General features: G+C 34.0%; 1 protein-coding gene across 1 annotated transcript; it reads left to right on the top strand.

The window, feature by feature from the left end:
• Positions 1-265: 265 nt before the first annotated feature.
• Positions 266-13,354, top strand: BTBD9 (BTB (POZ) domain containing 9). Its single transcript, XM_023163663.2, has 11 exons — positions 266-426; positions 860-1,042; positions 1,102-1,237; positions 1,290-1,546; positions 5,606-5,867; positions 5,928-6,147; positions 8,033-8,192; positions 8,253-8,380; positions 8,470-8,573; positions 10,585-10,799; positions 10,862-13,354. Exons 2-11 carry the CDS (start codon positions 860-862, stop codon positions 11,054-11,056), a joined length of 1,860 nt encoding a protein of 619 aa, XP_023019431.1. The 5' UTR covers positions 266-426; the 3' UTR covers positions 11,057-13,354.
• The last annotated feature ends 1,265 nt before the right edge of the window (positions 13,355-14,619 follow it).

Below are 14,619 nucleotides of genomic sequence, written 5' to 3'. Positions count from 1 at the left end.
AAAATGTATGGAAAGAGGAAAGAATCAAAAAGAAGTACAATGGTATTTTATATAACCATTTCATTAAATTTTATCCGTGCTGATAAGTAGGATCTAGGGAATCGTAGGCAAGAACGATTTATAGGGGTACGTATCACATAGGAAGAACGACCAGTGATTCAAGAATAGATCGTCGGGTGTTTGCAGCTAAAAATTTCGATTTGGTGGTTTTGTGAATTTGACTTCCATGTCATTTTTAATTGCCAGTTTCCATGTCAAATGGCAATTGTCTATGTGTTGCCAATATACCAATGCCAAATTTAAAGTCCGAAAAAAAAGGGGAAACTAGGAAGCAAGGAGTTTGTTTTGTAATGGAAAGATGTTTTGTATAATAAAAGTAACTGATTGAATTGAGAATATATTCTGAACATATTCAAATCATTCAAGGTAAGGATCAAGACAGTACTTAAAAATCAATTTGATGTATTTTCTCTCTTTTAAATGTTCATTCAACAAAAAATATAAAAACTGTTGTGAGGTTCCTTTTTACTTATGAAACTGTTCAAAAATAGAGTAATGACCTTTTATATGTAACAATGCAATGAATATAAATAAACAAGTGTGCTCAGGTAATAAATGGCAGGATGTCTCTAGAAAAAAAAAGGGGGGTTGCAAGATTTCAGTTAAGTGAAATGCAAAAAGAATTCATGTGCTAATGAAATGTAATAAATATACTCCTATCATGTCGATGATCCAATTTCTGACTGTGCAAAATAAATTGTACCATTTTCTAGAATTCTAATTCATAATATGTATAAGAGGTCATCTATTTTACAAAATTATTTCTAATTTAACGTTATTTTTTCACAATCTGCACCAGATGAGTAGCGGAAGCCACCAGTACCTACAAAATGAAAATCAGAAGTCTCTCACACCACTGACAAAGTCCGTAGATATAGAACACCTAGCACAGTTCTCCGAACACATGTCTGCGTTATGTTTGAATTCGGATCACTCTGATGTTACGCTCATCGTCGAAGGAGAAAAACTCAGTGCTCACAAGGTACTGCATTAAAGCTTCTTCGTTTCAATTTTTTAATTATTTTTTGCTCATTCAAATAGGTTATCTTGGCTGCTCGTAGCGAGTACTTCAGAGCATTGCTCTATGGAGGTTTGAAGGAATCCAACCAAGCTGAGATTGTACTCCCTGATGCCCCCTTGAAAGCCTTCAAAATCTTGTTGAAGTACATCTACACAGGTTTGTTAGAGTACGACTGGTAATTCCTGTATGACTTATATTTTGATTCTAGGTCATATGTACTTCACAGCGTTAAGCGATGAAGTTATATTGGATACTCTAGGTTTGGCCCATCAGTATGGATTTCAAGATTTGGAAACAGCGATTTCAGATCTCTTGCGGCAGATGCTGGCTCTGAAAAATGTTTGTGCGATTCTCGATACTGGCCACTTCTATGGTTTGGAAAAACTCGTTAAAGTATGTCATGGATTCATGGATAGGCATGCTCCAGAGATAATGGCCCATGAATCATTCTTGCAACTATCACAGGTATTTATTTATTTATTTAATGGTGTAAATACCCCTCCACCCCCCCTCTAACAGCTGCTCGTGAGAATGATGACCAAAATGTGTCATATTGGTTAGACATAAACCCACCCACATATTTTTCGAGAAAGTTGCACTCAAACTCCTGAGATAATAAATGTTTGGGCTGCAATATTGGAAATCATATGGTTAGTCCCATATATTTAGAGGAAAATCTGACAGGTGATTCATATTTGGAAATTCTTCAAAACCTAATTCACCCACGGATTCAAGAAATTATGGCCAACAATCAAGATGGATTCAAAAATTCAGTTGGAATTGGTTGTATCAGGCATACCAAGACATATGGATTGGTAGGCTTCATCCGTTAGAATGGCCTGCTCATTTACCAAATTTGACACCTCTAGAATTTTTCCATCATATGGAAAGTTTGTATTATGCAACCAGGGGCATTCAGGAACTTCGAAACTGAAGTCTGTGCAGTTGTTACTCCAGAAACATTCCAAAATGTTAGAAATGCGTTTGAAAATAGACTGTTTTACTGCCATTAGGTTCAAGGGGGACATTTTGAGCATTTGCTTAAATGTTTTTTCTATGTATAAGATAAATAATAAGGAGATTAAAATGAAATGATATTGTTTTATGTCCTTGAAAATAACACTTATCTTTCGAAAAATGTTACTAATTTACTTCTCATTCCAATGGACATTTATTTCAAAAATCTGACTTAAGCACAAAGTATATACTCTGATGTTTCATGATTTTCCAAACAGATGTGACACATACTGTCTTCTGACAGTCGGAGTCTCTGCATATGATGATTCAGACGACAGTGACCTGTAAGGAGGCCTGTTAGGACATATTGTAAAAGTGAAAGCACGTTTTATTTACAGATAATGGAATTTTATTCAAATGGCTCCTGATTCATAAATCCACCTAGACCAATAATTTCATTTATCCTAATCTAAATTAAAATATCAATAGCATATTCATAGATAGACACATTTTTAGATCATGAAACAGTGTTATCACAGTTGTGATGACTAAACAATGGATGTGATAATAGTAATGTGTTGTCGTTAGAAATATCTAGGTTTATGACCAATTATGATTTAATCATGTTGGAATTTCAATGTATCTCATTTTATATGAGAATGATAAAGTTATGAATAAGTTTGACGCTAGCTCTCAAAGGCAATTTTCAGTTACACAAATGTTTTAACATTACCAGATATCCGCCTGAGGCGAAGAGATTGCATATTTCATAACTTCAACGTAAATTCTCCAGTTGATTGCTCCTTGATAACTACAAATATATTAGTTGAAAACACTGATATCGATAATTTAAACATTACCCCAACCAATCTCAGTTCTCTGTTATTCTCTATTCAATAAGAATGAATTAATGTTACATGTTTCTTTTATTTTTACAGATATGACATATATATTATGAATTTACACACTAGCCCGTTTCTATTTCCTATATTTTTCAACACCTATTTGCAATGATTTTATATATTTCATTATAGGGATTTTATATTTATAATAATTTTATTGTCAATTGTATCTTTTTATCTATATATGTGTTAGGTTTAGTGTAGTTTAGGTACTGTGTATATGTAATTAGACTCTGTCTGTATATATTCAGGATAAATTAATAAATGAATAAATTATACTGTTTCCTAATAGTTAAAAGTAATGAATGCTCATTGTAAATGTGAAAAGCTAACGACAGACTACAACGAGCACCAAATTTAATGAGAGAGAGCTGGAAGATAATCAATGAGTCGAAAAATAGGGCAACAAATAACACAGTGAAACACACATTATAATTATTATAAATAACAGAATAATATCGAACCAAAGTGAAATCTGTTATGCTCTAAGTGACTTTTTCATGGACATACCTTGTCCAAAACGACAGGTTGATAAATTGAAACTATCTCCTTTTCATGAAAACACAGTTTCTTTCTTTCTTCTACCACCAGTCAAGAGATTGAAGGATATATAATGAAGACAACTAAGAAGTTTGCTTCTGGAATATATGATATATGTGGAAAAGCTGTGCGTCATGTTAAAGAGATAATAAGTTTACCATTGGCTCATATAATAAATGAATCATTCATTTCGGGGCAGTACCCATCGGTCCTTTAAGGTCTCCAAGCCGATACCAGTTTTCAAAAATAAGGGATCAAAAGATGATGTTACAAAATACCGTAATGTTTGCTTACAGAGTCAAATAGCAAAAATAATTGACATGACGTATAATAATCGTATCAACAAATTTTTAAATCACCACCACATATTATTTAACTGTCAAAACGGTTTAAGACAAAACAAATCAACATTAACCGCAATAGGCGATTTTTGTACAAACATTTATGACTCTCTCAACGAAAAGCACAATTCCATTGCACTTTACTTTGACCTGACTAGAGCATTCTATACAGTTGACCATAATCTTTTATTGGATAAGCTGGATAAGTATTAGGTGGAAATAGATCAACAGAAAAAATTGTAAATACTGGTGTCCCTCAAGGATCAATCTTGGGTCCTGTTCTCTTTATAATTTTCATCAATGATATGGTGTACTCATGTCCCAATGCTGGAAAAATTGTCATGTATGCTGATGACACTAATATTCTCATATCAGATAATGAATTAAAAAATGCTGTTACCAGAGCAAGCATTTGTGGTAATGATTTTCATAAATGGTGCTCGTTTAATGGACTATCAATTAACCTACAAAAACATTCTTTATGGTATTCACAACAAAAAATATAAATCGTGATATGAATTTTTTATATACGAGTGAATCATAAATCAATAGAACAGGTAAATTTCATTCAATTTCTGGGTATCAAAATAGACCAAAAAATGACATGGGAACCTCATATTAGGAAAGAAAGTTTTTGGCTTTCTACTACTCCATCTTGATACAAGAAAAAGAAGAAGGATGAGGGAGTCTTCCTTCCTTTCTTTGGAAGACTCCCTCATCCTTCTTCTTTTTTTTTGTATCAAGATGGAGTAGTAGAAAGCCAAAAACTTGTTTTTCCAAAAATTAATCGCTCCTAAAAAATATAACCCCTTCAATTCAACCTCATATTAATGATATAACAATTAATTGAGTACAATTTGCTTCATTATCAGACAACTCAAGGGCACAATATCATTAGACATACTTAAATTAGCGTACTTTGGACTTGTACAATCTGCATTAAGCTACGGATTGATTTTCTGGGGAAATTCAGTACATATGAATAAAATCTTCATCATCCAAAAGAAAATAATTAGATGTATGGCTGGTGTAGCTCGTGGAACCTCTTGTAGAAACATATTCAAACAACTCTCAATTTTAACATTCCCTTCACTTTACATTCTTCTGATCATCATCAATGTCAAAAAAGAAGAAAATAACCTGAGTAGAAGATGTGATTTACACAAATACAATACGAGAAATAGTGAGAGCCTCCACCAGCCATACACAAGATTGAGCATTGGTCAGGATTCTAACATATACCAAGGAATCAGGTGCTATAACCGACTTATGATTATATTCCCGCACTTGAACTCAGCGAGTGTAAATGTGTTGAAGAATAATCTGACTCGTTATCTAATAAATCAATCATTTTACTCCATTGAAGAGTTTTTAGACGCTACATTGTAGAGACTTTGAATCTAATTGTATGTATATTTTTGTATATTTTAAATTGTATATTTCTGAATTTTCTTTATTGCCTTGTGACTAGTCTGATAAGTTTTTTGCATGTATATATGTATTCTCTTGTATGTATATGTAAATTCTTCAGGGATGAATAAATAAATTCTATTCTATTCTAATTCTAGTCCTCGAACAAAATGTTGTGATTCAGTTATGCTTTGCCTCAGTTGGTATAAGCAGGTTTATAATACTTTCCCGGTTCCACCCTATTTTTGTATCGCAAACTGATTGCGAATAAATGATTTGATGAGCGTGCCACGTGCAGTGGCATGCGTTTGGGTAAATTCTTATAAACAAAAAAATATACTCCTGATTCTTTTTATCTTCTAAATCTCTTTCAGTCTTCACTGGTCGAACTTCTAAAAAGAGGGTCTTTCTTCGCTCCTGAAGTTGAAATATTCCGAGGCGTCTGCAATTGGTGTAAAGTAAACGAAGACACGGATGGTTTAGTGGTAAAGTGTGTCAGATTGCCTCTTATGACAGTGGCTGATCTACTTTCAGTGGTAAGGCCAGCTGGTCTAGTTAAACCAGACGCAGTTTTAGATGCCATAGAGGTTAGGACTAATACCCGGTCTACTAATTTGCCTCATCGTGGATTACTAAGTAAGTATTGTAGTTTGTTTGTTGTAAATCGATTCTAAATGGAATTCTATTTGTCTGCAGTTATGGATGAAAATGTGGCTTGTCCAAGATTAGGTGCAAAGGTAATGACGGGGGAGCTTTTAGAATACTTACTTGACGGAGATTATTACACCTACGACATGGAAAAAGGTTACACTAGACATCCAATTAGTGGACCAGGTGATCATGGCATACTAATTAAATTGGGGGCACCATCAATCATCAACCATATCAGGCTGCTGCTGTGGGACAGAGATATCAGGTATAAGAACATCTCTTTTAATTTTGTCATTTTCTTTTTTAATTCTTCAAGATTTACAATGACATACCATATGCTTTAAAAAAATTAATAAACAAACATTTAGAATTAATTTTAAAAAACTAATTGAAGAAACGTGTATGGTGTGGTGGTGTGTGGCTGATGGTGTGAGGCGTTCGGCCGATATTGCAGTATCTGATATTCAAGATATTATCCTTGGGGTACCACAGGGGTCCATTTTAGGCCCACTGCTTTTCTCTGTCTACATAAATGATCTTCCGTAGTATATAAAACAAGGTTTCATTATCCTATTCGCAGATGACACTACCATAACAGTTTCCGGAAATACTGAGGAGGAGCTAGAAAACAACATTAATTCAGTCATGGATGACATGATTTCTTGGTGTGATAGAAAACAACATTAATTCTGAATGAAAGTAAAACAGTACATTTAAGTTTCGCGTTAAGGAAAACAGTGAAACTCAACAACATCCAACTCTCGGAAACAGCCAAACTCCTTGGTATGTTTATAAATAAAACCTTGTCTTGGGAGCCCCATATCGATTATGTCTGCAAAAAATTGAATCAAGCGTTATTTGCAATTCGACAGATCAAAGACGTGCTTAGTTTAGATGGTATCAGGACTGTTTACTATATTCATTGGCATCCTCACATATGGCTCAAAATGTATTAATGTGGGGTTCTTCTGTGGGGGCAAAACGTGATTTTATTGTTCAAAAAAGAATAATTAGAACTATCTTTAATATTGCACCCAGGGATAGCTGTAGACCTGCTTTCTGCAAGAACAAGATGCTAACTTTACCTTGTATCTATATATATAAAGCTCTGATACATGTGAAAAATAATGTACCCAATCTGAGAGATGAATCAATAGTTCATAACTATGCAACACGAAATAGACATTTATTAACTATCCCAAAACATAAAACATCAACATTCAAGGAATCACTTGCATATAATGGCATAACATTATTCAATACGTTGCCTCGAGATATTAAAGATTTGCATATTATACCATTTAAAAAACAAATAAAGGAGCTATTAACTAATAAGGGATGTTATAGCATAGAAGAATTCTTAGAACAGGATACACTGTTATGATTATTGCTTTCACTGCATTTCTTTCATCGTAGTTAAAGATAAATTTACTTTATGTATATTTATGTATGTGTATACATATATGTGTGTTTGTGTTATTTTTTATATATGTATATAGTTAAGTACCTGTTTCAAGTGTCTATGTTATACTGTGGACCGTTATTATTGTTTTATATAATTTTCATATTTTTATTTATGACATGTCTTATATCATGTATATGATCGAAAAGACGAATAAAGTTATTATTATTATTGTATGGCTGGTGGTGTGTGGCTGGTGGGCCTTTGGTATGTGGCCGGTAGTGTGGCTGATTGACCGATGGTATGTGGCTGGCGACGCGTGTAGCCAGTTTTGTGTGGCTGATGGTGTGTGTGGCTGGTAGTGTATGGCTGATGAGCCGATGATGTGTGACTGAATGCCGATCGTGTGGCGTGAGTGGCTGGTGGTGTGTGTCACACCGGCATGTGTGGCTGATGGGACGGTGGTGTGTGGATGATGAGTCGGTGGTGTGTAGCTGATGGGTCGGTGGTGTGTGGCTGGTGACGCGTGTGGTCGATGATGTGTGTTGCTGATGGTGCGTGGGTGATGGACCGATTGTGTATGGCTGATGGTGTGTGTGGCGTGTGGCTGATGGTGAGGTGTGCTGTGGTGGTGTATGTGAGTGTTTGTATGTGTGTGTATTAACACGTGTTTTTTGCAAAAATAAATCGTTTATAATAACTTTTGAGTCAGAAAAAATACTCTTTTTTATTCATCTTCTTTTTTCAGGTCGTATTCTTATTACATCGAAGTTTCTATCGAACAAAAAGACTGGGTCCGTGTAATAGACTATACTCAATACAGCTGCAGGTCTTGGCAGCATTTATACTTTGAAAACAGGGTTGTACAGTACATTAGGGTAGTTGGAACGCACAATACTGTGAATAAGGTAAGAAGATACTGGTAATATGTTTATGTGTTTTATATGTTTTATGAATGTAATTTATAGGTATTTCATTTGGTGTCTTTCGAGGCCATGTGCATAAATCAAATACCGAAGATGGTCAATGATATCGTCTGCCCGGATTTCAATGTGGCAACGTTAGATAGAAGTGCAGTAGTTATAGAAGGAGTGAGGTTAGTAGCAAAACTCATTTCAATTCGATGTGGGTATGATCAGCGTTTTCATGTTAACAAGTTTCAAAATGGAATAATGTATATTTCAGTCGAGCCCGTAATGCTTTATTGAATGGTGATACGAAGCGTTATGACTGGGACTCTGGATACACTTGTCATCAGTTGGGATCCGGAGCTATTCTCATCCAGCTAGGTACGTTCAGATTTTGAAAATTCAAATTTTCATTTTTATATTATCAGCTGAAAAAATGCCTTTCATAGTTTATGAGTATTTCAGGTTATTTCATAACAATGTCAATTTTAATGAACGTCAAAAATCTCAGAGGTTTCTCATGAGTTATGTGGAATTAATAACTGAATAGATAAGAGAAAATTCCAAGTATCGTTACTGAAGAAACTCAACTGATTTCAGCAATTTATCAACTTCTGTTACAAGTTTAGTATGGAAAAGAAAGTTTTTGGCTTTCTACTACTCCATCTTGATACAAAAAAAAATGTAGGAATCTTCCAAAGAAAGGAAAGAATCAATCAATTTCAAAAAAAGTAACTCTATTCATAATATTACATCGGAGTTGAATAAAAAAAGAATGGTTATTGCAGTGTTCATTGATTTAAGAAAGGCATTTGACGTTGTTGACCATACTGTTCTTCTGAACAAACTATGTTGCATGGACATTTTTAAAGGAAAGATCCCAGTTTGTTGCTGTCGGTGAGAGCATGAGTGAGCATCTAGGAAATAAATGTAGCGTACCACAGGGATCCGTTTTGGAACCCCTGTTGTATACACTGATGGTATTGTCACTGAGGCAGGCCGAGCTTAAGGGAAGGTATTTCACGTTCACCGATGACACGGTCCTTTTGTACAGTAGATATGATTTACATTTACTGGAGAACACAGTTAATGAAGATCTTTCTAAATATTAAAATTGGCTTGCACATAATGAACTTATGGTGAACTCTGCAAAAACCGTTTACATACTATTTAAACAAAAAAATAGAATTTGTGGAAATATTGAATTAAGAATAAATAACTTACCCTTAATGAATGTTGCAAAAACCAAGTATTTGGGACTCATAGTAGATGATAAGTTAAACTGGTCAGGACACATAGAACATATTAATGATAAAATTGTACCAATGTTAGAAGCTCTATATAGGTGTTCTAGTTACTTGAGTTTCAGTAATAGATACTTGGTTTACAATACATATATATTGGCGAATTTTAGGTATCTGTTAATCATATGGGGTAATTGTGGCATCACTAATTTAAGAGAAATTCAAACGCTACAAAATAAATCAATTTATTTTTCGAATTCCATTTCGAACCCACACAAATGATTTAATCTCACAGACTGAACTACACCCAATTAAATATCTACTTGAACTTGAGCAATGCAAGAACATATATAAAATAAAAAACAAAAGAATCAAAAGCAACAACGATCTACTAGTCAATAACCAGTTTTATGAGTATAATACAAGAGGTAGAAATGACTTACACCTGAGCACGAAAAGAACAAACAAAGGATTATAAAATCCTTTTACACAATCTATACTACTATGAGCTTTGTAGTGGTTTACTAGTTTTTGTGTTTCTTGTCATGTTGAATGTTTGTGAATCCCGAGACCAGCATTTTTGCTGATTAGGGAGAATAACAACATATTTTAAATTCATAGTGTCTTAACTATGTTGAACTGTACGCTGTTGTTATATTTACCAAGAAGTAACTTTCAGACACAAACTGGAAGAAAAAGCCCTTATGAAACAGCTACTTTCATATAAACATTGAATTACACGAAAGAAAAATTCTTTCGAAACAAATACTTTTATATGAACACTGAATTATACAAAAAACACTCTCTACTCGCTTTGTATTCCAGTTTGTTTGCAGATCTTTTAAACGAATACAAAACTGTTAATTCTATTTCCAACAATGAAACATTTTTTGATGAAGATTTGAAACACCCATTAAACAAGTTATCAAAAAATCCTCCTATTCTATGGCGGCGCCCTCTTGGCGATGAGTGATGTAACAAACACTATTGTCGTTCTTATCAATAAGTATTGAAAATAATACTTTTTTACGTTAATTTCACTTGACCTTGACGTTCGCACTGTATATTCTATTGTCAAAGGGTAATTTTCAACAATAAAGTTCATACTCCTATGAATTATCTTGTAATTATTTGTGTATTTCATTCAGGTCAGCCTTATATCATATCAAGCTTGAGATTACTTCTGTGGGATTGTGATGATAGGAGTTACAGTTACTACATAGAATCGTCCGTGAACGTGTGGGAATGGGAAATGATAGTAGACAATACAAGAGAAAACCGCAAATCCTGGCAACATATCACTTTCCCACCGAGGCCTGTGGTTTTCATCCGAATCGTTGGAACCCATAACACTGCCAATGAGGTATGGCACTTAATGAATATTCGACGTATTCGCACGACAATATCTTCTGATTTATTTTTCAGGTTTTCCATTGTGTACATTTCGAATGCCCCTCCTGCGAGGAACTTGAACCTTCTAAGCAGAAGTCTGGTAAGCGGTCCAAGAGGGAGTTGCCCAGCGCCACTCCGGAAGAAGATAGTTCCGCACAACCCACAGAAACCGCCACTGAAGCTGAAGAAATACCTCAGGGCGATTCAGCCGACGACACCTTAGAGTAGCTTCATCTATATCTGGATGAACTGATCAAAAGACATAATGAGCCTTTGGTGAGCTTCCATTATACCATTCTCAGAAGCTGTTAGTACAATAAAATTGAAAGTTTTGATGCAGGGGAGTTTGGTTATGGCAAATCCTCAGAAGAAATTACTGTCGTTACTTCCAAAATCTTCTTTCTACCAAAGTGAGGTTCTCTAAATCCTACAATAACAATTGATAACCAAATACCTGTTAAAATCATTTGTTTTTCATCAAGATCTTCCTTGTTCATTGAAAGAACTGAAGAAAAGTAAATTTTCCTCGACCACCTGTTTGGTGATAGTGATTGATCTCAAATTATCAGCCGAAGCAAGGCTCTTCACTAAGGCTACGGCATATCAAGAAATATGGTCACCGTGAAAAACCTTGCATAACTGTTAGGAATAGGTAATTAGTGTCGTGGTATTAGAAAGAGGATTTGCTGATTCGTTTGGAGTTATTTTTACATCTTGCCTCTTTGGAAAATGTACAGAATGTGTGTAAGAGGTACCAAAACGAATTTTTGTAAGTTATTTTACAATCTGCAAGATATTTATTCTTGTAGGATGTTTTTTCACTCGTCACAAAATATAGACTAAAGAATTGAACACTTCAGAAATTTATGTTTTTATTCAAAGTACGTTGCTTTATGTTATCAAGAGAAACTGTTTCTGTCAAGACAACTGAACAATTATTTGGAAGATAAAATTCAATGTCTGTTAGCTCCACTAAACAGGAAAGTAGGTGTTTAGTTTGAATTGCTTAAATATTACTATACCTCATTGACAACAAAGTTTTGCTTTGAAGAAAAAGTTGTTTCTCTCCAATATATTTTTCCCATGACGAAGTTCTGAGAGCTCATTTTTATCTTTGTAGGAACGAGTCCTCATATCCGAGTATCTAAATTGAAAGTTGGACACTTTCTATCCACAAAGTAATCTATCCAGTGCCGAGCACGTTTAAAAAAATAATAATCAATGCACAACAGTACTTCTGTTTTTGACCTGTTTATAATTTTACAACAGACAAGGTGCTTCAGAACTGGAAAACCTGCTGGTCGATCTGATTTTCACTAGGTGTTAGGTACTACATGTGATACATCTGCATTGGTCTTTTCAAATTCTATTTATTTCGCATCTAATTGCTAATTTTCATATGCTGCAGGATTTATTGATCTGATTTCATATTCTGGTCGTACATTTCATAAGAAACATTATTCACAGATAAATCCTTCAGGCGCATCTATTTTTGGCATATTTAGTGAATGATATTTTGATATTGCTGGAAAATTTTATTTTTCATGAAGCAGTGTACTGAATTTATTGATAAATTATTATATAAACTTAGCACATAGGACTTTCATGAGAGTCGATATTAGTTTTTACTTTTATATGAGTCAGGTTTGAGGTCTAAATTTTGAGACAATTTTCTGATTACTTCCAGTCCAAAATAAAGAAATGATTTTAGAGGTAAACCAGGCCTTATCCGTGACGTTAATATCTTCCTACTTTGTGATACAGATTTCTAAAAAAGATGTGGATTTTCGGAATATAATTTTTTCCCCTGTGACAGAATCAGAATATGCAAATGTCTTGAGAATCTGCTGTATACACATACAGCAAGTTGACCACTGTTGAAGGGTTTTGTGAGTGGAATAAGGGCATTTTCCATTAAACTTTTCGAAAGCCTTAATCAAAAACCCCTGTACATACAATTTTTTTTACCATAGACTAACGATTTCTGAAATGAGTGTACTGGAAGCTTTTTCTCGGTGATACTGAACTCAATATCTGTATGAATATAAACAAATTTTTATCCTGTTATGTTAAACTCTTATATAAAACAAATCGAATACCTATTGGCAGAAAATGACATAAAAGTGACTCAGTTCTGAGTTGAAACGACACCATAGTGAGGTAAAGTCAGTGTTTAGGTTTACATTTATAGCATTTTTTTTATGAATAGACTTGATTTATTTCGTTTCAAGGCAGTTTTTATTATTTTGAAATGCTGTATGGTTTTGAGTTGACAAAAAAGGGAAAAACACTAGAAACACATTAGCTTCTTTGATCTTTTTATAAAGAAATTCACCCTAAAAAATTACCTCATCAAATTGAGTACTATTTCAAGTTGAATAAAAAGAGGCAGAGTTTGAATATATTCAAAAAACTGATACAATGATATTGTTGATATTTAAAATAGTTTATGTACCTATGACTTTAGAGCTGTTGACTTTATTTTATGTGAAGTGTAGCTTAGATAATAAAATATTTATTTGTTTATTTACTTTTTTGCTTTTTAATTCTACTGGCTAGTGGTACAGCATTCGTTTCTATTGGCAAAACGGGCTTGTTTCTATTGGTAAAACGACACAATTCGTAACTGGAACTTTGCTCAATTTTTCGTGCCGCAGTGTTTGCATCTCAGCCCAGGAACATTAGGGGCTTCACCTCGAAATGTAAGATACTGAGCTCTAAACTTTTATTTTGAAATTCTGAAAGTTTACTCAAAAGTCTTATAAAATGCTATCGAGAAATTCAATTGAGTGCTCAAAAACACTTGAAATGTTGACATAACGTAATTTTGTGGCCAAGAACAACACATTCATTCTGCCGTTTCTTCTAAATTTACTCCATATTATTGTATTGTTATGGATTGGAATTGGTCGATTCTTTAATTTCACATGAAGTGTTTTTGTTTTTAATTGAAACAAGCAATAGGATATTCATTTTACATCTTTTGTTATATTTAATAATAATAATGATAAATATGCTTTATTGTCCTAAGAGAAACTCTTATTGACATAGCTTTGGTGAACATTGCATTTTTTGAGATATAATAAACATAGTCAAGTACATGAAATTAGAGTATAAGCTAGTAGATTAATAAAAATATATAGAGTCCTAACATATTATTGAAGAAGTCAAAAACTGCTGATGGCGAAACGTTGGGAAACTCACACAAAACGAACGGCCTCAACAATCCCGAAAAACTACAAATGCAATGGAACCTGACCAAGAAAGGTTTGCATAATTTTTCAAAAAGATTTATTTTCGTTTGACATTCAAATTGCATAGAATTGAGTTGACTACTCAATTATTCGTTTACTTTTTTTTATTAATTGATTAACACGCTTTTATTAGCTTCATCTGTACGTATGTTTGTTTGTATCTCTCAAGCTCGGGATCTGTATTTGACAGAATTATCGATATTATTGCTTGATCTATTCGCGGGCAGATGGCGCTGTACATAACCTTCTTGATATATCGGCATTATTACTTGATCTATTCGCGAGCAGATGGCGCTGTACATAACTCCTTGATATATCGATATCATTGCTTGATCTATTCGAGGGCAGATGGCGCTGTACGTAACAGCTTTGATATAATCCAAACTCATTTTGCATGTATTTCTTCATTTGAAAAAAGTATTTTTTTTATTAACACGTGCGTCTGCTGCCTCATTTGTAAACTTCCTTTGCGCGCCTGCTGCATTGGGCTTGGTAGCTGATTTTCAGGCTCCCTCTCCGGAATCGGAAATTTTTTCT

Source organism: Leptinotarsa decemlineata, unplaced genomic scaffold (genome assembly GCF_025532065.1).
Source record: "Leptinotarsa decemlineata unplaced genomic scaffold, Ldec_3_MD MMD2_tig00026282_RagTag_RagTag, whole genome shotgun sequence".
NCBI lineage: Eukaryota > Metazoa > Arthropoda > Insecta > Coleoptera > Chrysomelidae > Leptinotarsa > Leptinotarsa decemlineata.
The sequence above is the reverse complement of the archived record's forward strand: the minus strand, read 5'-3'. Positions and strand labels throughout refer to the sequence as shown.